The sequence below is a fragment of the Aptenodytes patagonicus genome, chromosome 12, assembly GCF_965638725.1.
Source record: "Aptenodytes patagonicus chromosome 12, bAptPat1.pri.cur, whole genome shotgun sequence".
NCBI lineage: Eukaryota > Metazoa > Chordata > Aves > Sphenisciformes > Spheniscidae > Aptenodytes > Aptenodytes patagonicus.
The window spans coordinates 7,328,819-7,354,945 of record NC_134960.1 but is presented as its reverse complement, the minus strand read 5'-3'; the positions used below and the strand labels follow the sequence as shown (position 1 = coordinate 7,354,945).

Below are 26,127 nucleotides of genomic sequence, written 5' to 3'. Positions count from 1 at the left end.
CAAAGGCTGTCCCCTTGTATGCGTCTTCTCTAGTTCTCCATTTGGCTTGCGCTTCTGCTTTCCTCTGTCTTTAGCCAGCACAAGGGTAGGGGAATACAGTCTTCTCTTCTACCCTAAATTTTGCCAGCCAAGTCACTTAAAGAGTGATCCAAATCTTATTGAAATTAATGGAAAGGTTCTTGTTATATGTCTAGGACCTGAGATGGGTACATGGGAATGAGGAATACATGGAGAATAAGACGGGGAAATTTTTCCAGTTCAAAATGCAGAAGAAGTTGGTTTCAGTTAAAAAAAGTCTCTCCATCCTAATTTCACAAGGAACCTTTGGCCCAGGGTAGCAGGCAGCTTTATTAGGCAGCACTCAATGAATGTGGATACCAATCTATTAACCATGAGCAGGTATTGAGCCAGGTTTACCAGCCAAATAAAGCACTGCTTTGTTTGCACAGCAATCTGATAAGAGCTGTTATCAGAAGGCCAATGTTAACTCCCTGAAATAAGCTCTTGGCTGTGTCATCAATGGCCTTCTGCCCTCGGCTGTAACATCCTCATCCACAGTTCCTTCCTCAGCTTCTCTGTCCCCAAAGCTTTTGCTAATTTTTCCACACCAATCTTCTTATGAGTTTGTACACCTTAAAAGACACAGAACAGTATCATTTCCAGGGAATAATTTTGTGTCATTTCCAGTGCTGAACTCAGGAAAGCATTGAAGTACACAGGCACTTTTTTGTCTGTCCCTTTTTTTTTTTTTTTGCTTTCACTTTATGTCTTTAGTCCTTGTTCCTCGCTCGTTTTTTGAGATTAACAGCCGCCTCCTTCTTTCTGTGTTGCATCCCAAGCCTCACTTAGAAATCGCAGCATCTTGCTGCACACCTTTTTCTCTTCTACAACTCTGCATCTACATCTCACACCTTCTCATCCTGCCTGTGACACAGTTCAGTGATGCTCTACTACTGCCTTGGTCACAGCTTTCAAAGCACCGTTGGACTCTGATCCTATTTCGTCCCAGGTCTCCTCCAATCAAGATTCCTGGAGACCTTCCAGAATGAGAATTTATTTCATCTCTTCAAACACTTGCTACCAGAATAAGGCAGGTTATGGCAGAATCAGTTCAATGATATTTTGTTTTATGTGATGCCATGACTTTCAATATCCTGATTTAACCAGTCAAAGCTAGGTCAACAGCACCTTTTCAACTGGTAGTTTGGCAATCATCTTGGTATATCTCCAGTATTCCAAGAAACCTTATGTGCCATTGATTCAAAGTATCTTCTGTCCTTTTCTATCCATCTGCCAATGCAGGTGCCTTATACATAAATGGGAGCTTGGACTTTGAAGCGAGTCACGAGTATTACTTATCCATCGAGGGCACAAGGAAGGGCTCAGCTTCTCTCAGTGATGTGACCATGGTGGTGATCAACATAACCGACATCAATGACCATGCACCAGAGTTCATCCAAGACCCTTATTTCGCTGATATCCGGGAGGATGCTGCAGTTGGAGAAATCATCCTCACGGTATGATTATGAACGAGGCCAGATGTCTTTACCTATTCTTTTATTTGTGTTATGCATTATTTACTCTGATTTTGCACTTTCCTTTTCCTTGGACACAGCCACCTCAGTGAGTTTGTGACATTCAACATCTAAGATTTAAGCATGACTCTAAAAAAGGATGATTGCCAGAATTCCTGACACTCCACAGGCAGGGAGGACACTTTGCCTTAGAAGACATCCTTAAGTGAAAGCTTGAGATACCTAAGGGGGGCTCAGGACCTTTGAGGACCTCCCAAGAGAGTTGAAATGCCTGCAGAAGGCCAATACCCTTGTGACTGGGGGAAGGCAGAGGCTTCCCTGGGCAGAGCAGTGAAGCCCAAGGTATACCCATGTGGAGTTCCCTGCCCAGCCGGTGTTACCATCACAGGGGTGGTAAAGTCAGGAAAGAGACAAGGAGAAAGCCATTGTTGTAGCTTTTTTGAGTTTTATCTTGAAAAAACTAATGAATAACACTTATGTAAACCACCTTCCTTCTTCTTCCTCATTTGAGGCAAGCTCAAACCAATATCCTTAAATGACAAGGAGGTCCTGCACCCATTCCTCCATGGCAAGGCCTTTTGGGCCAGGGGTCCTAGCTTTTTTTTCTCCTAACAGGTGTCAGCTGATGACTTGGATGGAGCAATGAACAATCAGATCACATATTCAATTGTGGGAGGGAACCCGCTGGGACACTTTGCCATTCAGCCCAAAAGTGGGCAGATCAGCATTGCCAAGCATCTGGACAGGGAAGAGGTGAGTTCAAGAAAATTGGAACAGGAATTCTAAAACAGATGTGCCCCAAAAGACAGAGGGAGCACATTATATTCAGCTACCTCCTGTTTTCTGAATGATCTACTCGTAATATTGTAAGCAGAAGGCAAGTTCTTCATTCATTCATTTTCTAGACTCACAGATACTGCTGTAAGAAGGCTGGGCTTTAGGGAGGACAATATAGCCTTCAGTGGTCACAACTCTGGGCTGTGGTGTGCTCCACTGGTGCTTCAAGCTGGCTGGGTGAGAGTCAGCCCCAAACTGGAAACCAACATGGTTGGTTTCTGCTTCTCTGCATCAGAGCATTACAGAAAACAGGTATGGGTAGGAGATGGAAAGGTCATCTGGACAATCTCTCATTCAAAAAGCAGTAGCAGCTCAAACCACTATCGACAGATGTTTGCCCAGCTTGGTCTCATCCATCTTTGGCAAGTTGTTTCCCTTCTGTTCAGCTATTGTGAGCCTAATTTTCTTTAGCACTGTACTTTGAGAATTATGGATGGAGAGCCTTAGGCGAGAGCAAAGCTATTGTTATAGTGCAGTGCATGACCTCAAGCATTTTAACAAGATGCAGCAGAGTAAAACATCAATGTGAAGAAGCCACCATTCCTCTATTTCTCCAAGTAATCATGCACTATAAATCCTCCAGATCCCCAGCTACTCCCTGATGGTTCGAGCCACAGACAACGGTCACCCTGCTCAGTTCAGTGATGTCGCTGTGCACGTCCACGTGTCTGATGTCAATGACAACCCTCCTCGGTTCTTCCAGCTCAACTACAGCGTGGTGGTGCAGGTAAGCCAGGAGGCGGTTTGTTCTCCCAGTCCGTCTCAGGGTACTAAGGTACTCATGCTTGGGCTGCTGTTGGAGCAGAGGGGTGAGACAGCAACGAAGCATGCTGTTGCTTTGTGCTTGTTGCCACAAAGAACTGGTAGCATCCGCAGGGGCAGATATTCTGCCAGCAGATGCCATTTTCTCCTTCCAATAGCTTCAGGCACCTCCTGTCCTTTCAGTACAGAGAGTGCAGAGCTTTTCACACTTTTCAAGCCTGACTTGCAGCCCCTTTCTGCCTTGCAATTGTCCATGTCTACACCACAACACAAAGAGCAGACCAAAGCACATGATCAAGCATTGTCATATCTGCTGGATGCAGCCGAGTTGGCACTTGGACTCCTAAAACCTATAGGTACCCAGAAAGAAACATACACAAAACATGCTTTCATCTGCTCTTGTGCTGGCACGACCCAAGGGGAAAGCAACGGCATCAGCTCAACTGTCTGTGCTTAGCTGCCACATATGTAATGCCATGAAAGGGAGTCCCTTGCCACCACTGGGTCTCTGCCATTGCTGGCAAGAGTCTCAGTCTGTGTGTACCAGAGAGATGCACATGGGGTGTGGGATTTGTTTCCCTGTTCCTGATCAGGCAGCTCTAGGGGGGCACTGTGGGTTCCCCTGGGCCTTTTCTCTTTGCTTGCCTTTCTCCACTAGCATCTTTCCCCATTTCAGGAGAATGCTCCCGTGGGAACAAGCGTCCTGGAGTTGATTATGAGTGACAGAGACTCCCCAGAAAATGGACCACCATATTCATTCCAGATCACCCAGGGCAACGACGGGAAGGCTTTTGGTGTCACCCAAAATGGTCTGCTGGTGACATCATCCATCCTGAACAGAAGAACAAAAGAACAGTACCTCTTACAAGTCCAGGTAGAGCGTGCCTTACTGTCCTGGTATCTGAATTCCCCAGCCAGATTTAGTAGTAACAAAATGAGACTAGGATGGCACAGCTGGATGGAAACATCTCTGGCTTTGGAGAAATCCAATCCAGGCACAAATAGTGCAGCTTGGAGCCAGCTCCAGAGCTCATTGCTCCACACAGTCTGCCCACAAGAAGCTGGGGGCCAGCTTCTGCATTGATAAAATCAGATAATATGATCATGAGAAACACTCTGTCAGCAGTTTCCTTAGGCAGATGCTTTTCCCAGCATCATTCTAGTGACTTCCAGTTTAAAGTAAGACCTGGAACTGGTCCTACAAACTTTCTCCAATTATCCTTGTCATTTAAGAAGTGGTTTAAGTTTCTCTTCAAAGAGGTTTCTATTGTTGCGGTGAATTAATTATTTTTCAATGTTATCAGTAAGGATAGTCCATTACAAACAAAAGGATAATAACATGTAAAGTACACACTTCTTCAGTAATTGTAGTTTTTCTAAAAGCTAGGTACTATTATATTATAAGCCTCAACCACTAACTGCCTAAGATTAGGGAGAAATTTATCCTATAATCTGATTATTCACATTTTTCTATTTTGAGGTTCCTTGACTCATTCTAGACAGACATTGTCAGAGGTGGGACACAGGCTTAAATAGTCCTGAAGGTGAGCAAATGTGTTGACGTGCGTAACTGCTTTATATTTTTGTACGCTCAGTTACACATGGAACCCCAAAGATTGGCAGCATCACTAAAGATGATTAATCCTCAGGAGATCAGAGCCACTCAGGTGTGCCTCAGCTGCTGATGAGCACACACGGAAATGAGCGCGACCCCACCGCTAACAGAAGATCTCAATCAGTCTCCATGCTGGAAGGCATGCTGCCATTTCCCTGGGGCCTGCTCCAGGCAGAGGTCCAATACTGCTGCCAATTTTTCCCATTCCTTCTTCATTCCCAACCCACTGCCTGACAGCTTCAACCCATTGCTACCTGCAAGGCACTCTCCTTCGCAAGACCTTATCAGCCCATCCAGTCAGGTGAGGCAACAGTAAGTCAGCACGTGGCTGTAACGGATCCTTCTGTTTTCCTTGACAGGTCTCCGACAGCGGTATCCCTCCCCTGTCCTCATCTGCGTTTATAAATATCCAAGTGACTGAGCAGAGCCAGTATGCCCCCTCAGCCCTTCCCCTGGAAATATTCATCACCACCAACGAGGAAGCCTTCCGAGGTGGCGTTCTGGGCAAGATCCATGCCACGGACCGAGACCCTCATGACACACTGGTGTACACTTTGGTGGCAGAAGTGCCCCAGGAGGGGCTCTTCTCTGTTGGGGTTGCGGATGGGAAGATCATTGCTGGGGACAAGCTTCCCCATGGCCACTATCTTCTGAACGTGACAGTCAGCGACGGTACGTTTACAGCCACCACCAGCGTCAACGTCCACGTGTGGTGCTTCACACAGGAGGCCTTGGACAAGGCGGTGGTGCTACACTTCCGCCACCTCTCCCCTGAGGAGTTTGTGGGGGACCACTGGCGCAACTTACAGAGATTTCTGGGAAACATCCTTGTCACCCGGCGCCAAAACATCCACATGGCCAGCTTACAGCCTGCAGCTACCTCTGATGGAGTGGACCTGCTCTTGGCTGTTGGAGAGCCGCACGGCTCCTTGTATGAGCCTCGGGTCCTCGCAAATAAGATCACTGTGTCAGCTGGGGAGATGGACCAACTTGTTGGTCTCCGGATGAAGAAGGCAATTCATGTGCCATGTCATGGGTCAGATTGTGCCCACCGTGTCTGCAAGGAAACCATTCAGCTGGATCCAGGCATGATGTCTACTTACAGCACTGCCCGACTCAGCGTCCTCACCCCGCGGCACAGCTTGGAGCAAATCTGTTCTTGCAATGGTGAGCAATCCTTCCTGGTAGTGTCCACACTATAAACCCGGGCGTACGGTGTTTTCCTTCAGTACACTGTAAAGCACCTGGACTTTCCATGGAATTAGGTTGTCCCAATGACCAACAATTCTGCCTGCAATTTCAAAGTGAAATCTAAACTCTTAGAGCTTGAAAGTTTCACTTAGTCTTTTTTTTTTTTTTTTAAATTAATCTCCTGTAACATCTCATTAAATAGCAGCAACATCCATCCATCTCATTGGGAAAAATCACTCATATCTAGAATGAAGCTCAGTCATCAGAATTTCGATCTTTGAGCTCCTGTGTTGATCCTAGAGTCAGCAAAACACAGACTAACTGAAAAATCTGAGGAAGAGGCAAATAAAGCGTATTTGTTATACTCACTCTAGAATACTTCAGTAAATAAATGGAGGGAGCAGGGATAGAGGTTAGCATCACTTGGGCAGGGATGATAGGGGGATACCATAGAATAACATAAAGACTTATTAAGGATGAGGAAATTCAAGGTTGTTGTAGACCATGCTGAGGGCACCTCGAAGGTGCTATAGGACAGAAATAACAGGGCTGCTATTGCAGGATTGTTTTACAGTTGAGTACATAGAATAAATACTGAGAGCTCCAAATGGGAGCTGTGGGAGATGCAGTGCAGCTGTACATGGGTTGCTGTGTACAGGACTGGTCCTGGACAGTTACGGTGTCAGGCTGGGAAAAGAGGCAAGGTTGAATACAGTCCATAGTCTCAAAGTGTGACAAAGATGAGACCTTTTACTCACTCATTCTCCTTCCAGGAACGGCTGTGAGGTTTGGGGGCCACAGCTACATTTGGTACCAGCACTCACAGATCGGCTCCTGGCACATGCACTTTCGCCTGAAGACGCACCAGCTGCACGCTGTCGTGTTCTACGCTAACGGGACTGACCACGCCACTTTGGAGGTATGTATTGCAATGTACAGGGATTTCTTTCCAGCATAAAAAACACTTACTCTTTCGGGGAAGGGAATCGCAGAAAGAAGATGCAATAATATGTACCCTTAGTAATTCATCTAGCTGAAATATAAGACTTGGGAAGGCCGGGAGAGAGCCAAGCACAGTTTGGCAATTGCTGCAACCAGCCTTTACCTGCACCACAGCGCATGCATCTAATCACACAGACTACAAGTTAAAGGTCCGTTACAGTAATGGACAGAACAGACAAAACAGGAGTCTTAAATGCTATTTCTCACCCCCCCCATGCTTTCCAACCACTTTCTTCAGGCAGTTTCACTGTTTAAGACACCTGCAGAGCCAGGAACATTTCAGTCTGATCGCTCTCCTCCCTCTGGTTGCACACTGAATCGACCCAGCATTCAAAGATCATCTCCCCGTTCCACTTTGGCAACAGAAGGAAAGCAGGAGATGACTAAAGAATAGGGTTTTTGTATATTCCTCATCAATTAAATTCAGACTAATTGGAGGCCAGGATCATAGGACATACTTACCATCTTACAGAAATTTGTCCCTAATTACACTGAGACCTACACACTGTAAGCTACCTGGAAGTGTTCATCCTGTCCCTGAATTCCCTCATCCCTTCTCACGGTTTCACAACCCCATCTTCCTATTTTGAAATACTTTTCTTTCTGCTGTTATAAAAGACCCACACAGACAGGGAGCTGCACAGCAGCCAACGCCCAGAGACCTGCCCAAAGTACATACTGCAAGCTCCCGCTACCACAGCCATCGCTCCTTAAGAGCAAGAGCAGAGAAACATCATTCATATATCCTGTACCCATCTCCGAGAGTGCCTTTAAGCTGCATTGGAAAGGGCTGATGAGAAAAACTTCTCAAGAAGGGTCTCTAGCTTTCTGCCCCGTCTCTGGGAAGGAGAGTCACCAAGTAGTTCAGCAGAAGGAGTCCAGCACTCAGGATGGTGCTCAGAAAGAATGAGATGGCAGGAAGCTCAACTGAGCCATGCCTGACACGCAGAGTCAAGGGAGAAGAGACTCATGATTGATGGAGTTCAGTGTGGCCATGATCTCCTGTACTCGGATGTCTCCACAAGCTCTTCAATAGGAGACCTTCATAAAGCCTCCACCATGAAGTTGCCTGCGAATCATTTCTTCCCTGACTCACTTTATTAACAGTATTTCAGGGATCAAACTTTTTCTAGACCATCTGACCTGAAAAAACTGAAGGAATCCCTCAAGATTTTAAGCTTTGTGAACTGCAGTACTCCAGGTATGAGCCAAAGCTTTGAAAGAAGCATAACAGATGGTTTGTAGATTTGGTGAAGAGGATGAGTTCTCTCAAGGGCATGCATATCATCGCCCTTCCAATCACTAAGCTCTCCTTATGTTCAGAAATAGGGTGCAGCAAGAGGATGGCAAATCAGGCAAGCTGGGAAAGACTTGGCAGTCTGTCAGTTCTTGCTCCAGGGAATCGAGTTCTCAGCTGTTTCCCAGCCCCAGAAATTGATAAGCCCAATCTACAGACCCATCTGAAGTGAAATCGTGTTCCTCTAGATAAAGTGAAGTGACAAAGTTCTCTGGTGTGCTTGCCAATTGTGCAAAGAGATTTACACACATGTTGCCCTGAGGCCCTCCCATGGCGTGTGCCAGCTGCATCTAGTTCTTCCTTCCTTCAGTAGCTGCTCTCTCCTCCCACTGGGATTTATTTATACCGTGGACTTCTCTAAGAGTTAACTGCTGTCCTGCTCTGCTTTTGACCCCTCCGGAGTAGCCCCATCATATCATATGTAGGTTCCTCTAGAGTTCAGTGTAGCCCATAATCACTCCTCTTTTAGCCTCTTCCAAGCATCACCACTCCTCACTGTCTCTAATGCCCTCCATGGAGATCTCTTTTGCCTGGGATGAATTGCTCGATGTTACGTAGCAAGCTCTGCAGGTTTTCCATGAATGTTTCATTCCATCTCTTTTCTCCTTCTCCATAGGCTCTTGGCTTCTATGAGAGAGAGGTTTTATCAGCAAAGCCCTGGGAGAAAAAGGTGAAAGAGAGGTTTACCCCTGACTTCACCCTGAAATAACACAGCTAACCTTTCCTTTCTCCTTCCTCCATATGAGTTTTAAAGGTGAATCTTGGGCCATAAATAGGAATTTCTGACGTCCCAGCTTAATGCAGAAGACACTGGTGTGGTTCACTTTTAGAAGCTTAATATCTTGTATCCCTCCCATCTGCTGGAGAACAAGGATTGGATTGCAACACCTATCAGCAGCTTTGGCCTGGCTTTCCAGGATGCTGGTTAGGAGCTGGATACAACAGTAATTCCTTTCTCTGCCTCCCAACTCCTCCTTGCATTCTCCAGAGAAAGCTGCCAGTGCTCCTCCTCGCCGAGGTCCTTTCAGCACCCTCACCCATGCCAAAGGGGGAACTGCTCCAACACCTTCCCTGCCACTAACGAGACAGTGAAAACAGAGTAAAGGCCGCATGGCCCAGAACAAGAGTCCACCTGTGACTAGTGATGGAGTTATGGATAGTCTGTATACCAGGGCTCTGATTAGGCTCAGGAAGGGGGAGAAGGGGTGAGCAGCTGCAGGAGTATGAACACATGACTCTGCACCCTGTTATGTGTAAAGATGAGCTTCCCTCCCTGCACATTGGTCAAAGCTTCCCTCCTCTGCACACTGCAGAGAAGGACCACAGGTGAAGTTGTGCGAGACATGACGGTGTTTTGCAAAATAAAGGAGGTTGCAGTCATTTAAACAGGCTTTAACTGATCCATGCAAATCTTAATATGGGTGAAAGGGGCTGCATTTGCCTAGCTGGTAATTCTTGGAGTCTGAAAGTTGGGATTCCTCTTGACTCTCAATGCTTAGGCAGGGAGAGAGGGGAACAAGCAGCAGAAGTGTTGAAAGCCTCCATGAACAGCAGCCACCTGTATCACAGCTAACCATGACTTCTGGGACGTGTTTTGCAGATGGTTAATGGAGTGCCTCAACTTGGGTACAGCTGCCGGGGGAACTACACTAGGAACCTCTCCTCCTCACGTTTTGTGAGCGACGGTGAGTGGCACTCGGTCTTCCTGGAGGTGAAGAACACGTCTGTCCGCCTCCTCATCGATGGACTGGGAAACACCTCTCTCCAGCTGCCAGCGACCTGTAGTGTCTCCCGGGGCAGACGAGACTTGCTTTTTGGGGGCCTCCGGCAGCCGCTCCAGTCCCAGAGAGTCACGCGGGGGTTCAGGGGCTGCCTGGACGTGGTTGCAATCAACGGCAGAGAAGTTGTTCTCCTGCCCGGGAAAGGGCAATCAAAGGAAGTCATGGAGGAGGTGGGAATAAAGCAGTGTTGCTCCCCCACCGGTGCCTGCAGCAGCAACCCATGCCTCAACAACGGGATGTGCTCTGAAACTCATGGAGGAGGTACGTGAATATCCCATGCAGAGCAATAAGCAGTGAGGGGAGGGAAAGATGCAACCTCTTCATTCATCCCTATGCGAGGGGCTACTCCAGAGGAGAATCAGAGGTCCCCTGTCCTGGGGGACCTCAAGTGATAGCTGACTCCCCCAGCAGCTGGGGGTATGAGATCATCATCCTGGCTCTCATCAGCAGACCATGGCCCAGAGGGCAGGAGGGTGTTTCTAAGGAGCGTGCATGACCTAGGAGAGCACAGCGTTGCCAAAAACTCAAATGCAAGTAGAAATTCCACCCACCCCTCTGCATCCTCTTTGCTTAAGGAGCCATTATCAAGGCTGGAATCAGGCAAGATGGGATCATGCAGCGATGGTATCTGGGCAGAAACAAGCCAAAATCTTGGTCTATTCCCACTACAGTCAATGACTCCCCGGGGCTATGGGAAGGGATACAGGAAAACCATAAGCTCAAATCCAAGAGTCTCAGACTAACGTGGGGTGCACATGCTCAGCAGAGGTTTGGTACCAGGCTTCTCCCAAGACAGTCTCACCACTGCCCTGTTCCTTCTATCACAGGGTCTCCCCGAAGCGAGCGGTATCACAGGGACAGGGCTAGTTTGCAGTGGCTCTCGGGGAGGAACCACTCCCAGTGATGTCCACCCTTGTGTCACTGCCCTACACCCACGTCCCAGCTTCCAGCACAGTGGGGCTGTGCCCCATAACGCCCTGTCTATCGAGACAGATACCGTCTGCGCTTTGGCCCTTCCTTGGGGCGGAGGGATGCTTTCCGGGCTGCTGTGTGGGGCAGGAGCTCCTCCCACAGCTCTGTGCAATTTGGGGCCATTGCCAAAGCCCACGCCCTACCCAGCAAGCAAGCAAGGACTGAGGAGGGAGCACACCTCCCTCCTGCCCTGCCCGCGGCCTCTGGGAACAAGATTCCCAGCCCTGTCAACTCAGCAGCTGCCTGGTTCAGGTGAACTTGTTTGACACGAGGTGCATTTAAACCAAACAGTTAGCCTGGCACTCGTGCCTCAGCCTTACTTTTGAGACCCTGCGCACAGAAAACCCCTCTGGCTGAGCTGGAAGGGGCTCACAGCCCACGAGGTGAAAACTCATCTCTGTTCTAAGTCAAGGCATCACCTGCTTGCTTGGAGCATCACCATTGCTCCCATACAATGGGAGGAGGAAGGAGGAAAATCACTCCCTCACTGATAATCTAATAATCATCCAGTACCTTTCCCATAATTTCCTTCCAAGGTGATCAACTTCTCCCTCAAATGGCCCAGCTGCCCAGGAAAGAGCCTGTGGGACACGGCCCCAGCCAGAAACAGGCAGGACACAACTGCAGGGAAGGGGTTGCTCAAGGGACATTTAGTTTGTGAGTTTATCCTGGGTGCTTGGCTTCCTTGAGCATTGTGGGCTCAGTCCTGGAGACCATGGGCATGCAGTGCGAGTTTATGCAAAACTCTGCCTGGGGATCTCAGGCATGGGATTACATGCACAGGCAAAGACACGTCTGTGCAAGCGAGCCTGGGTAAGCCACGTGGCCGCGTGAGAACGCATTTGTGTGGAAAGGGTCAAAGCCAGACCAGCCACCACATCAACCACAGCGCTCAGGACCACAGGTGCAAACACATGTGAACCCCCGAATCCAGGAACACGTATGTTTGGGCACACATAGCCCTACAGGCAATGTCCAGCACCTGCTGTGCGAGCGTCAACATGTCCTTGTTGTACAACCAGTAACACACGTGTGGAAACAGGTCTGCATTTGTTCAGTATGTGCTCTAAAGCAGGGATGTTTTGCTTGTGGACGAGTAGCAAAGACTTTTCAAGTGTACTGCAAGGTGGAAACTCTGAACTTCCCACACGGCACCACCAGCCAAGTGACTAGCAGGAGCTCAGCACAGCCAGGGACATTCCCATGCTTAGGGCTACACTAAACAGCAGCCAAAAACAGAAACAGCAGCAGCCCCCTCCAAGTCCCCAGGTTTCTCTCTGGCTGCAACCAGACACCTCCTGTAGGCAAGAGAAACCCGACTTGTTGAGACAGGCGCTTCATACCACGAGAACTCGCAGGACCAAAGACTTCAGAGAACAATAAGTTACAGAGGATTGCATTTACAAGAGTCAGAAACTGTGAATCAGCCAGCCAGGCTCCCCTTCCTTTAACCTGAATTTGTGCCCCAGCTTCTCCATGCAATAAAGCTGTGCCCTGAATACATCCCTGGCAGGAGAGGGTCTGTGTCAGGAAAGGACAGGCTTGACTCGTTGCTTAAATAGCTCTCTAGTGCCATTGCATTGCCCCAGAGTGGCCAGCCTTCAGCAAGTGTTCCAGGTCCTGTAACATACCCACCAGCCCTCCGTGGTTGGCTTGGGTGCCCAACAGCCTCCTGTGGCAGCAAGTACCTATGCTTAGGTAGCCAGATTGAGCCCTCTGTGGGTGCCATCAGCACCAGGCACTGCTCCTTCCTGTTCTTGCTAATTCTTCCATGTGGATACAGTCTCTTCACGGCACTGTCTCACCCTCTCCAGGTTACACCTGCATCTGCCCCGGGCTGTTTTCTGGTGAGCGCTGTGAACTAGGGGACAGTCCCTGCGAGTCCAAGCCCTGCCTGCATGGGGGAACCTGCACCCTCTCCTCCACTGGCTACTCCTGCCACTGCCCTGACTGGTACCTGGGTGAAAGGTAAGGTCTGGGCAAGCTTCAGGCCGGGTGATCTCCCACGGTGGGCTGAAAACATGATCTCTGCCAATGAGCATTGCACTTTTCTGGAGCTCACCGGACACTCTGGCTTTAAGTGCAAATTGCATGAGCATTGCAGCAGGGAAGTGTCCAAAGGCAGAGCTGAGCAGACCAGGGCATAAATAGCTCTGCCATCATGCGGTCACTGCCCCTCTGTTCCCATCTCCTCTGAGCAGGAAGGGAAAAAAAAAAAAAAATCTCCTCTCTTCACAGATGCTTTGAATGCCTGCAGATGTTATGCTTGGTGCAGGTTCAAAGCCTCTGCTTGCGAGGGGAGAGTCTCTCCCCACACGCTGCTCCTCCCCGTGGTGTGTGATGAGCTCGGCTGCGATGGTGGCATCCTCCTTGAGGCCAGGGCTGCCTGGGGGCAGGGTGTGGGCAGGCACTGCACTGGGTGGCAGGAGAATGCCCTGAGGCTGGGGGGAGGCTGGCTAGCACAGTTGCAAGCTGCCCCCTCCCTCGGTAGCTGGGACACCCACCCTGGGTGCTACAGGGGCTGTTTCTGCCCCGGACCAGCTCTGCAGGGCTCATCCAAAGGGAATTTCTGTCACAGGTCACAGCCACGATTCATCCAATTCAAACCTCAGTTCAGGATATTGGGCTACGCTGAAAAGCAGGGTGCAGGATGCCATTCCCCCTCTCCTGTCAGATAGCCTATGGACCCCCGTTATCACGAGGTGTTGGAGTGTTTGGCTTTGGCCCTGAACCCTACGGTTCATATCACTTTGACGTTCTCACCATCAGTGTTACAGCTTGGATACGCTTCCCATATATGAAATGTCAGTGCATGCTTGCCAAATACCTGCAGCTAGAGAATTAACCCAGGCCCAGAGGCTGCTCTGCTGCTCAGCAGTTACGCGCCGCAGCCACGCACCCCCTCCAAGCCCCCTGCCCTGCCTCCAGCCCAGCCTGATGAGCGATGCCCAGCACAGGCTCAAGCAGCATCACGTCCAGTTCATCCTTCTGCCTTAGTCATTTAGCCAGGATGAACAGCGGTCCTTTGAATCAATGCAAAGGCAGGAATTATTTGTGCAACTCTTGGAATATAAGTATGTAGCTGAGCATTAGGTGGCAATGTAATATCTGAAATCACCGGTCGTCCAGCCAGAGCCTGTGGGTGCATGTTGCACGCACCAGCTCACACATCCTAAAACACTGACTAAGAAACAGGAGGAGCCCAAACCTCACAGAGTTTGTTCAGTAACAAGAAAAAAAAAAAGGAAGGAAAGCCAACAAAGTATTGCATATTCCCCCTAGCATGGGGAGATCATTACTGTTGGAAGGAAAGGTCCCCTGTACTATTGGGGAATGTTTAGGTTGTATGGGGTGGAGCAGGACAGAGAATCAGAAATCCAGTCTCAGTTCTGCAGATGCTCCATAAAATTCCAAAAAAGCCTCTCCAACAAGGATGCCCATTCACCACTTCTCAGGCTAGATGTTCCCCAAATGTTTGCTGCAAGCTGCAGACATCTACTGATCACCCTGAGACCCCACAGAGCCTGGAGGACATATGAGACTTCATAAGAGGTTAAGACATCTCAGAGTGAGCCTGGGCTCCCTAATTTAACAGGATGGGAGCATCTCTCTATGCAGTGTCAGCCCTAGAAACTCCAAATACTCCTCTGAGGCAGGAAGCCCCCCCATTTTAATTTGTTGCACATGACTGAAAAATAGGACCATCCTGTAAAACATGGTCTCCTGAAAAGTGTCACTTTATACTCAAGGATCACGGTCCTCTGCCAGGAGAGGCAGGTAGCACAAGTCTAGCAAGAGAGGGAGAGCAGACCAGGATGGAGCATCCTTGGCCCTGAATAGGATTACGCAGTTTTAGCTGCATCCCCAGGCTAATGGTGGTCGTCTCCATCCTGTCCCCACCACAGGTGCGAGAAGCTGGCCGAGGAGTGCCAAGATAACCCATGCCGAAACGCAGGGCGCTGTGTGAGCAACCAGGGCTCCGTCCATTGCATCTGCCCATCGGATTACCAGGGGGACTACTGCACACAGCCCATCATCACCCCTGCCATTGTGCCCACGCAGTGGGCGGTGGGCCCCGAGGAGATCGCGGCGATCGTAGCCGGCGTGCTGGGGGTGGCCATCCTGGTCGTGGCCTTCGTGTTCATCCGCAAGCGCTACTGCCACCGGGCCAAAGCACACAAGCCCGTGGCCCGGGAGGACCCCGACCTGCTCTCCAAGAGTGAGTTCTCCAAGAGTGTGGGTGTGGGCACCCAAGCCGTGCCACCCATCGAGCTCAACATCCTCAGCGATGCAGCACACAACAACCTGGACCGGGCCACGCCAGAGCAGCGCAAACCCACCAGCACCCCCGAGTTTGTTACCTTCAACTCGGCCAATGCCCCAAAGCACCGGGGCACCATCGTGTGCAGCGTGGCACCCAACCTGCCCCCCGCTGCACCCCCCTCCAACTCTGACAATGAGTCCTTCATCAAGTGCACCTGGGCCAGGGAGGAGATGGGTCAGTAGCCACAGCATTTTCTTGCTCTTACACATCCCTCTTCCCCCTGTGAAGTGGATCGCAGGTTTGCAAACTTGAGGGACCAACAGCATTGCTTAAAGCCAAGCAAAGCACAGGCAAATGTTGCCCAAGCCCTGCTATAGGTCCTTTATTGCCTTTTCCCTCCCTGCTCACCAGTACATCCCAGTTTTCAGCTTTAACTTGCTCAGTCTCGTACACAATCAGCAGGGAAACCATTAATGCATAGCCTGGATTCCCACACATCCTGGGTCAAAAGACCCTATAAAAGAGAATAATGAAGCTAAGGGGAAAAAATTAAGAACCTAAAAGTCAGTGTGAGTTTTAGTGGAGGCATTTACATCAATGCTCCTAGGCAGAGGGATCACACCCTCAGGGAAACACCTTGCAGGGCCCCGGACAGCAAGGTTACTGCTTTCTCCCCACGCAGGAGTTCATCACCAAAGGATGCTGTTAGAAGAGAGTTCACCCAAGTAACTACAGAGAAAGGGAGAGATCCAGTGGATCACTTGCTCTGCCCCCATCCCTTCATCATGCAAGCTTCTCGCATCCAGATGGCATGATGAAGTGTGTCTTTTGGGTGCTAGAGCAGGGGATGCGCCGGTGCAAACACTGCCCCGGCACAGCCAGGGGTACCCTCAGGTCCCCTCAATTCCCAAAGCAGCAACTACAACTCCCCTGTCCTCATGTCTCCTCTCTTCCCTGGTCTGCCACATCTCCTGCAGGCTGAGTCTACAGAAGGAATTAGCGGGAGGGAAAGGGGGAAAACAACAGCTTGAACTGCAGCTAATACAACTCTGTTTTATTCCAGTCTACCCAGCAGAAACAACCTACTGGCCCCCCCGGTACTTGTCATCAGATGTCCAGGAATATTCCCACTACGAGATCATTCAAGGCCCCCCCGCGTCCTCCTCCCACCCTCCTCTCCCCCCACCGCCCCCTCCACCTGCAGATGCGGAGCCAGTCGCTCTTTACGGGGGCTTTCCCTTCCCGCTGGACCAGAGCAACAAGCGGGCCCCCATCCCGCCCCGCTACAGCAACCAGAACCTGGAGGACTTCTTGCCACTCAGCCCCGTGGACATGGGAGCCTCCCAGTGCCAGAACGAATATACGGCCATCAGCTACTACCCAGCCCAGCTGGTGCAGGGCGAGGGCATCCCATACCAGCCCGACCCCGGCTACAAACGGGTGAGCATGCGCCTGAGTGTGGCCCAGCCCTCCTACGCGGACTGCGAGGTGGGCCACCAGCCCAGCATCCGAGCCCAGCCCCTTCCACCCCCCAACTACGAGGGCTCCGACATGGTGGAGAGCGACTATGGGAGCTGCGAGGAGGTGATGTTTTAACGGGGTGCTCATCCTCGAGATGAGAAGCACATCTCCACGCAGAACAGTGTGCAGGGGGCTGGCACATGCCACCGAAGGGAGGCTTACGTGTCCCCCTCCCAGCTTGCGGCATCTCCCCCTGCACGGCTGGGTTGTAATTTGGCTGGATCTTTCCCCCCGCTGCCCTCCACGGTGCAAACGGAGGGGAAACGCTCCAGCCACTGCTGGGACACGGAGGATGCTCCTGGAATGCCAATGACTAGCCTGCCTCCTTGCCAAGGGGACTTCCTCTGACACCGCGCAGGACCACAGAGTGCCATCTCCTCCCACCCCAGACTCCCCGGCCGCAGGGAGGAGGAGGAGGAGGGCAAGCACTGCAGGCATGGCAGCAGTTGTGGTGGAGAAGGTGCAAAAGGACTAGCGATGCACAGCCTGGGAGTGCCCCAGGTGGGACAACAGAGGCTCCCTGCCCCCAGCTCTGGCTCCAAGGGCTTGCATTGAGCCAACAGTTTGCCCGGTGGAATGGATCAGCTGATGCAAACCCTCTTCCATGTCTGCTCCCCCACACAGGGAAAGAGATGAGGGAACGCAGCTGGTCCTGTCAGCATGTCCCTCACTTGGCCAACAGAAGTCCAAGGGGGGGGGGGGGAAGTTAATTTCTGTAGAAAAACCAAGCAACAGGCTTTGTCGCACCAGGAACCACCCGCAGACTCAAACCAGTGCAGCTAGCAGCAAAGCAAGACCCCTGCCCAGTTGGGCTGCACTCGTGGGAGTAAGGGAGACCCTGCCCCAAGGATGCGAGCAGAGACGTGTCCCCGTGGCTGTCGCAGTCCCATGCTGAATGCAGCAGCACATGGTCCTGCCACCCAGCTGGGGCTCCCCGGTGTATCCCAGAATGACTGGCCAGCACTGCATGGTGTTTCCTACCTGAGACGGGGCACCGAGGCTATCGAGCATGGGTTTGCCTGTATGTGCTCGTGCTTGGGAATGTATCGTTTCTTCATGAGAGATTTTCTTTGGTTGGTTGTTTGATGTAACTTTTTTGTTGTTGATTTTTGGAAAGTATTAAAAGAGTTTGGATTTTTTTACTCTTATGATTTTACTCGATAACTCAGGGATTCCCTTGTGTATTGGGTTTATGTGGCAAGGTTTTAGTAGCAGGGAGGCTACAGGGGTGGCTTCTGAGAAGCTTTCCCTATGTCCAACAGGACCAATGCCAGCCGGCTCCAAGACGGACCCGCCGCTGGCCAAGGCTGAGTCCATCAGCAATGATGGTAACGCCTCTGTGATAATGTATTTAAGAAGGGGAAAAAAAAGAAACTGCACTGCAGCAATTGCAGCCGGAGAGAGGAGTGAGAATATGTGAGAGAAACAACTCTGCAGACACCAAGGTCAGTGAAGAAGGAAGGGGAGGAGGTGCTCCAGGAGCCGGAGCAGAGATTCCCCTGCAGCCCATGGTGAAGACCATGGTGAGGCAGGCTGTCTCCCTGCAGCCCGTGGAGGTCCACGGTGGAGCAGATATCCACCTGCAGCCCGTGGAAGACCCCACGCCGGGGCAGGTGGATGCACCCAAAGGAGGCTGTGACCCTGTGGGAAGCCCGCACTGGAGCAGGCTCCTGGCAGGACCTGCGGACCCGCGGATAGAGGAGCCCACGTTGGAGCAGGTTTGCTGGCAGGACTTGTGACCCCGTGGGGGACCCATGCTGGAGCAGTCTGTTCCTGAAGGACTGCACCCTGTGGGAGGGACCCCACGCTGGAGCAGGGGAAGAGTGTGAGGAGTCCTCCCCCTGAGGAGGAAGGAGCAGCAGAGACATGTGATGAACTGACCGCAACCCCCATTCCCCGTCCCCCTGTGCTGCTCAGGGGAAGGAGGTAGAGAAAATCGGGAGTAAAGTTAAGCCCAGGAAGAAGGGAGGGGTGGGGGAAGATGTTTTTAAGATTTGGTTTTATTTCTCATTATCCTACTCTGATTTGATTGGTAATAAATTAAATTAATTTTTCCCAAGTTGAGTCTGTTTTGCCTGTGATGGTAATTAGTGAGCGATCTCTCCCTGTCCTTATCTCGACCCACAAGCCTTTAGTTATATTTTCTCTCCCCTGTCCAGCTGAGGAGGGGGTCAACCCGCCACACCTTGTAAATAGGACATCCCTGCCTAGCTCCAGCCAAGGGCAGCCCAGGGAATAGCAGCTTATTTTGGACACCAGCACCCCCAGCCTTTTAAGCCTTCAGAGAAGTACCAAGACAGCAAGTTCAACACATCTTTGAGGATCCCAGAAGGGCCAGAGGAAGGAGGCAGACCCATGGTAGCCTGCCTCACTTCGGGAAGGCATGAGCCTCCCATATCTGTTAGCTCAGGAGCAAAGGGGTTGAAAGGACCCAAATCCAAGCCCCGCCTTGATTCCCATCCCCAACCAAACACACTTGGGAAAACAGAAATTAATCTCATTTCTGAAAGTAAAGCCACAGCCCTTAAGGAGATGACTATCACCTGGTTAACCTGAAAAACACACCCAGCACAGGCTCTGTGGGACACAGCAGCCAGCCCCAGCACCCTGCCCACAGCCCCACTCCCCTGCCCAAGCATCCCCTGGGCATCAGGGCCGCTTGCCACTCCTCCAGCACCCGTCAGCCCCCCCACAGCCCCCCGAAGCACTGCCTGTTTTACCTCTCAAAGCTCTCATGCACTTTGACAATTTTTTTTTTAACCAAGAATCCTGGGCTCACCACTGCTGTCACTCCCCCACGCACACCAGGCAGCCTCCTCTGGAAGGGCTCGTTGTCAACTGGAGAGCAGGACTCATCTCAGAGTTCCCCCAGCAACAGCTGATGACATCACTAAAGCTCAGCAATGCTTTGAGTGTCAGTGATGTCATTAGCTATCACCATGGAGATGGCAAAGGGAGGACTTGGGGAGCAGTGCCTCCAAGGGCCAACATCTGCAGGGGGCAAAGCGCTGCGTGGGCCAAGTGACCCCCAGGGTGACCGATGAGGGGGGGCCGTGCCAGCCCAGGGCAGTGCCTCAGTGTCCCCTGCCCAGAGATCAGCCTACTTGGGGAAAAGGCAGGACCCCAGCTGCAGGCTGCTGCTCCAGCAGCCTCTGGCTCTGCAGCCGCACCCCAAAAGGGGATCCCTCAGGGCCAGCCCCACGCAGAGGCAGAAGGGCACTTTGCAAGGCCTGACGCCACGGGTGAAGGGCACTGGTTTAGCAGATGCTCCCAGAGCAAATTAACTCCCCTAGCCCAGAAGCGGGCAAACGCTGAGCTCCTGCTGGCTGCAGCAGAGCTTGGCCATCCAGGGATTGCCGTGGGACCCCAGCAACTGGGAGGGTCCCTGCCTGCACCCTGCAGCACCCCAGAAACACTCCCAGAAGGTCCACAGGGTGCCCTGGGGTAAAGGAGAGCTGCTGGGAGGGGAGAAGAGGAAGCAGGCAAGGCCCGAGAGCTGCAAACTTTGGGAGCAGGCTTGAAGGGATGTTTCCTCCCCGCTCCTCTTCTTCCTCCTCCAGGAGAAGCAGTCTGGAGCGGCTGCCAACCCTGCACGGCCCCGGCCCAGCATGGAGGGGAGCGCAGGGCAGGGGAATCTCTTGGCTGGCTGGCGGGGGGGGGACACGCTGCCCTACCCCACTGGGCATTCGCCCTCACGCTCATCATCACCATCACAGATGAAATCCTGGGCAAGAGCTTGGTCATCGCCTCCGTCCTCAAGAACAAGAAGCTGCGGAAGGCGGGTGAGCAGCCCGGCTCCCCATGCTGGGAGGGAGGGATGCCCCGGGACCGGGTACCCAGTGCATCAGCCTTGCGGATGCCGCAGCCGGGCAGCAATGCGCGGTGTGCTGCTGGCTGCACCCAGCTGAGCCCAAACTCGAGTTCATCTCTTAGGATATGCACATGTGAAATCAGCCGTAACCTTTGGACTCCCACTGCTGCCTCTTCATCATCATGCTTGGTCCTTTCCTAGCACCAAATGGCAGAGCACAGAGCCTGCATTTCACTCACCTGTAACTCCCAGGAAGTTATCGGAGTGGGAGCGGGGAGGAGGGGGAGGCGGGGAAAGCAGCCACAAGCATTGCCTGCCTTTCCTTTCCCAGCTCCGCATCTCCCACTAGCTGGTGTTCTTGCCCTGAAGTTATCCCAAGTAAGGATTGCCAGTTCCTCAACTCAAGCCCAGATCTGTCCTGCAGCTCGTGTACTCACATGAGGACAACCCAGCATTGCTGATCAGCTGCGGTTTGTTGGATTCAATTCTATTGCAGCCCCAGTTCAGAGACTCCAAATCCTGGCTCCTCTTTACATGCCTTCAACCGACCCCTTATACATTGCACCCCACATTCTCCTGCCTCTCCTCTCTTCTGTGACTCTTAATAGTGACACAGTCACACACCCTGCAAGCATTCACACACCAGGCACAAGTGGCACCAGCTACTCCCACAGACCAGGCAAACAGCAAACCTTCGCTGTGCCATACCTGGTGGCACGTAAAATTTGGGTCATCCTTCAACTTCTGGCCTTTTGGTGAATGCAATGCCACCAACAGTCCAGAGAGAGCTTGCTTTTTGGTATTTGCTTACAAAAGGAAAAAAAAAAAAAATATATGCATACATACACATACTTATATTTACACACACACACCCCTACATGAAGTAGAACATAGTTCTGGGGTTAACCCGAGAGGGGATGGATCTGTGGTCCAAAGATGTTGTGAATTCACACTGATTGCAGCCAGGACGTAAGCACCTTCCTTGCTTTTTAATAAAAAGCAGGTTCACTCTTCTCTTCAAAAAGAGACACCAACTGTGAAAGTTTCAGGTGAAATTACTTCATCCTAAATTTAGCAGACAGAGCCCAGCATCCCACTTCTCACCCCTCTTCCTCACTGGTAGCCAAACTCTGCTTTGCATCAGCCGCAACACGGGGCAGCACCCTTCTGCCACATCTCCTACTGCAAATTTAGGGTCAGAACAAGGTATGTGGGAAGACGAGAGAAAGCCCCTTATCCTGGGTACCATTACAGTTTACTGTAACACTGGAGCAGCTCTGTGTAGCCAGAGATAGCTGCATTACAACCATTAGTTATAACTTCTTCCCTCTCTCTTCCCCTGCAGGCAATGCCTTTGTGCTGAGCTTGGCTATTGCAGATTTGCTGGCAGCTTTCTATCCATACCCACTCATCCTGATGGCTATTTTCCACGGTGGCTGGATGATGGGCTACCTCCACTGCCAGACCAGTGGCTTCCTGATGGGTATGAGGGCCATTGGCTCGATCTTCAATATCACCAGCATTGCTATCAACCGCTACTGCTACATCTGCCACAGCCTGAAGTGTGTCAGGCTTTTCTCCAGTACCAACGCCCTGTGCTACGTGGGACTGGTCTGAGTGCTCGCTTTGCTGGCCATCGTGCCAAACCTCCTTGTAGAGCCCCTGCAATATGACTCCCGTGTGTACTCCTGCACCTTTGCCCAGTCCGTCAGTGCCCTGTACACCATCGTTTTGGTGATGGCCCACTTCTTCTTACCCATCCCTATTGTCAGCTACTGCTACCTGAAGATACAGGTGCTTGTCATCCAGGTACAGCGCAGGGTGAAGCCCGACATCCATGAAGCCCCATGATTCCCAGAACCTCTTTAACCAGGTTTGTGGTCTTTGTACTCTTCGCTGTATGTTGGGCACTATTAAACTTCATTGGCTTTGCAGTGGCTGTGAAACCATCCTTGGGTTCCTTGATCCCAGAATGGCTCTTCACCTCCAGCTATTTCATGGCATACTTTAACAGCTGCCTGAATGCGGTGATTTATGGGGCCATGAACCAGAACTTCAGGAAGGAGTACAAGAGGATCATGCTGACTGTGTTCCAGCTGGCATACAGGACTGATGGAGGCTAATCCCAGAGGACTGAGCCTGGAGGGAAAGGTGATGCCATCTAAGCACATGCAGCTAGACACACCAATCCTTTGCTTCCTTATCAGGGATGTACAAACAGAGCATAGCCAGAGCTAAGGGAGGAGAGCGAACAACGCATCTCCACCAAAACATGGTTCACACCAGGAGCAGCTCAGGCCACCATGTGTCACAGTGCTCTGTTGGAGGGGGATGTTGAGGACGGCAGAGCAAGCAACCTGCAGAAGGGTTCAGCCAATCATCTGAACCCTTAAGGATTTTCTTTCCACCTTCATTTCTCTGTTATTCATCAAGTCTTTAAGACCTTAAGAGCATTTATGGACAATTATGCACCTCAGAGAAGACTAGACCCTGTGAGCCTTGGGTTAAGCATTAGGAGCACGCACTCCTGAAGAGATCACAGAGCTGCCTTGTTCTTTGCTTTACCCTCGCCTCTGCCAATACCTGAGAAAGAAGAAATGTCCAAGTCCCACTCAGCCCCTTGGTTATGTGGTGATGGAGGGTCGGTGTTGGTACAATGGATCCCTGGACAGCAGAGAGGGGAGGTATGGAACAACCTGTCAGCTCTATCCTTCCGATAGCAGAGGGCTGTCCAGCAATAGGAACCCCTCCACTTGTATTTGCAACAAGTTCATAAGATAAACGTATGAGGCTGCTCTCCTCTTAGCCCTCATATGCTCCAGACTGCTTATTCCCACCTCTCTCTGCCTCCAGCCATGAGTTGTGCATGCACCTGCGACCACAAAGGAAGGTAGGTTTTACACCACCTTTTGAATGTATTTCATGGCCAGGAATCATAAGTGAGCCTAAGCCACAGCTGGCCTGCAGAGATCCACGTGTCATTTTGAAAAAGCTCCCTTCTAATCCTGTACTCTCTGGTCTTCTGCAGCAGAAGCACGACCACAAGGAAACGGGAGGTTGTAAGCACAAAATCCAGTTTGCAGGATGGAACAAGGTATTTTGACCCCAGGTAACCTGCCCCAACCCTCTTTGCTGTCCTTTCCCGTCGCTATTGCAGCCTGCTCGCCCCGCAGCACAACACCAAGCCTCATGTTCAGCTGGTGGCAGCAGCTAGGAGGGCGAGACACCTCTTCCAAGGTCCTCAGAGAATCATGCAGGACAGAGCACCTTCTTGCCTTTCCCTTACCACACTTTGCCCGGAGATGCATATTTGTTGGCTGCACATGAGCATCCAGCAGTTATGCCATCACCCAGATGGCAATGGAGAAATCATAGCAAAACACTCAGTTATTCAACAGCCCTGTCGGGAAGATGCCAGCATGCTACGCTAGAGCGAGGGAGTAGCACATTGGTGGATATCAGCCCATCCTGTGTGTCTGTAAGTGTATCATACAGCAGTTGAAAGGAAATAGAATCATAGAATCATTAAGGTTGGAAAAGACCTCTAAGATCATCGAGTCCAACCGTCAACCCAACACCACCATGCCCACTAAACCATGTCCCTAAGCACCTCATCTACACATCTTTTAAATACCTCCAGGGATGGTGACTCAACCACTGCCCTGGGCAGCCTGTTCCAATGTTTCACCACTCTTTCAGTAAAGAAATTTTTCCTCACGTCCAACCTAAACCTCCCCTGGCGCAACTTGAGGCCGTTTCCTCTCGTCCTATCACTTGTTACTTGGGAGAAGAGACCGACACCCACATCACTACAACCTCCTTTCAGGGAGTTGTAGAGAGCGATGAGGTCTCCCCTCAGCCTCCTCTTCTCCAGGCTAAACATACTGGCAGTACAAGTGGGAACACCTCAGAGCACTAACACACAGGGGTAGGAGGGGAGATCATGCAATTTCTTGCTCACAACGAGGACCAGAGCATCATCTGGGAGCCCTGAACCACTGTTTGAGTGCAGTAGGTGGGTGCACACAGAGGTTTGCTTCAGTCTCCCCAGACCTCTTCCTGGCCAGGTTCTCCCTCCATGGCTGCCAAGCACCTATAGCCAACGGGGTGGGACAGCCTTCACAGTAAATTCATGCAGCCCCAGTTTACCTGTTCTTCATTTGTTGCTCCTAAGAGCAAAGACATGTGAAATCTCCTGCTTGCTCATTCTCCCCAGACCAGAATAAAACAAAAGTCATTTCTTGAAACACTCTCGGTGCATTTTTGCTGCAGCAGCACTAGGAACACACCAGGGTTGTGCCTGAGAGGTTCAGCAGGACCCTTCCATACAGCAGCGCTCCCAGGCACCAGTGACGGGGTATCGCCGAGTCTTATGTACTCACCACACCCCCACAGCCCCCAACATCATCAGTATTATACCTCCCACCAACCCCATCCCAGAAACCACTCCCCCAGCACTTACTGGCCCAAGCCTCAACTTTTTGGCTTTCTCTCAACTGCTGGGTGCCTTAGTGCTGAACTGGGGGAGGGCACACAAGAAAGGGCACAAACACAGGGAGGCCTGGGACGCCCAAATAAAGACCCTTGGCTCAGACAATCAGCACATGTGAAAAAACCTGCTATTCACATCCCCTTCTGGGACCAAAATCACGGAAGGGGGGTTGCATTTGGGACACACAGGGACATTCTCACTGGACAGCCCAGATACGAACTGGAACCAGCCCCACAGCCGGCTGGCCCAGGAGCTGAGTTACCCTGAGGTTTGCAAGGAAACACAGCCTCCTCCTTTGAGAGCCAGCTCTGCTCAGCAGAAATCAGTCCCTGCCTGGATTAGGACTGATATTTTAGCTGTTTGGCTTTACTTCGTAAATCCCTTTCAACACCTTCATCCTAAAAGAGCACAATCCCCGCACATTAATTTGGGCACAGCGTTTCTAAGCTCAGACATCGATGGGTTGTGTGGAGAAACACATGAGAGATCCTGAGGGAGATGGGAGAGTAAAAAGCTTATTTTGTAATTCCAACAGTTGCTTCAGGCTGGAGGAGAAACCTCCCAAGGTCCCTGCCGGCCTCAATTACCCTACAGCACTTTGCAGACGGAGCACAGCAATACCTCTGCCAGGCCCAGGAACGGGGCCGCCTCTGGGCAGGGGCAGCACGAGCAGCAAGAGAAGGGAAAGCCACCGGTAGAGCACACAGCACGCTGCTCCGAACCCCTAGTCTGACCACCCGACGTTTACGCTGCCCCAGCACCTTGGGCTGCAAACCCTGCCACCAGCTCTGTGTCCCAAGCCAGGGACTCACCCCGCTCCCCCAAACACCCCAGGGATACCACAGCAACCTACCTGCTGGCTCGCGGGGGGCTCATCACGAAGAGGGGCTGAGAAGGGAACAGCAGGACAGCCTCCTTCCTGCCTGAACTGCCGGCTGCAGGACGAGCATGACCTGGCATGGCCAGACCTCCCACCCCAGCCCTGTTACCCCGCCACAGCTGGGCTTAATCCCAAATTAAAGCCAGGGGAGGGAGCACTTGGCTGCA

The 26,127-nt window shown here is 51.4% G+C and overlaps 1 protein-coding gene and 1 pseudogene across 1 annotated transcript in view; both read left to right on the top strand.

Moving 5' to 3' along the window:
- FAT2 (FAT atypical cadherin 2) overlaps positions 1–17,916 on the top strand; it is a 59,603-nt gene extending 41,687 nt beyond the window's left edge. The window contains exons 15-24 of the mRNA XM_076350426.1: positions 1,303–1,517; positions 2,151–2,288; positions 2,956–3,099; positions 3,811–4,008; positions 5,109–5,916; positions 6,714–6,859; positions 9,840–10,281; positions 12,807–12,960; positions 14,898–15,490; positions 16,320–17,916. Of these exons, the coding sequence (XP_076206541.1) occupies positions 1,303–1,517; positions 2,151–2,288; positions 2,956–3,099; positions 3,811–4,008; positions 5,109–5,916; positions 6,714–6,859; positions 9,840–10,281; positions 12,807–12,960; positions 14,898–15,490; positions 16,320–16,852 (3,371 nt within the window). The 3' untranslated portion in view covers positions 16,853–17,916. The remainder of the gene's footprint in view (positions 1–1,302; positions 1,518–2,150; positions 2,289–2,955; positions 3,100–3,810; positions 4,009–5,108; positions 5,917–6,713; positions 6,860–9,839; positions 10,282–12,806; positions 12,961–14,897; positions 15,491–16,319) is intronic.
- Positions 17,917–19,716: 1,800 nt separating this feature from the next.
- LOC143166213 (melatonin receptor type 1B-like) lies at positions 19,717–22,711 on the top strand (annotated as a pseudogene).
- The last annotated feature ends 3,416 nt before the right edge of the window (positions 22,712–26,127 follow it).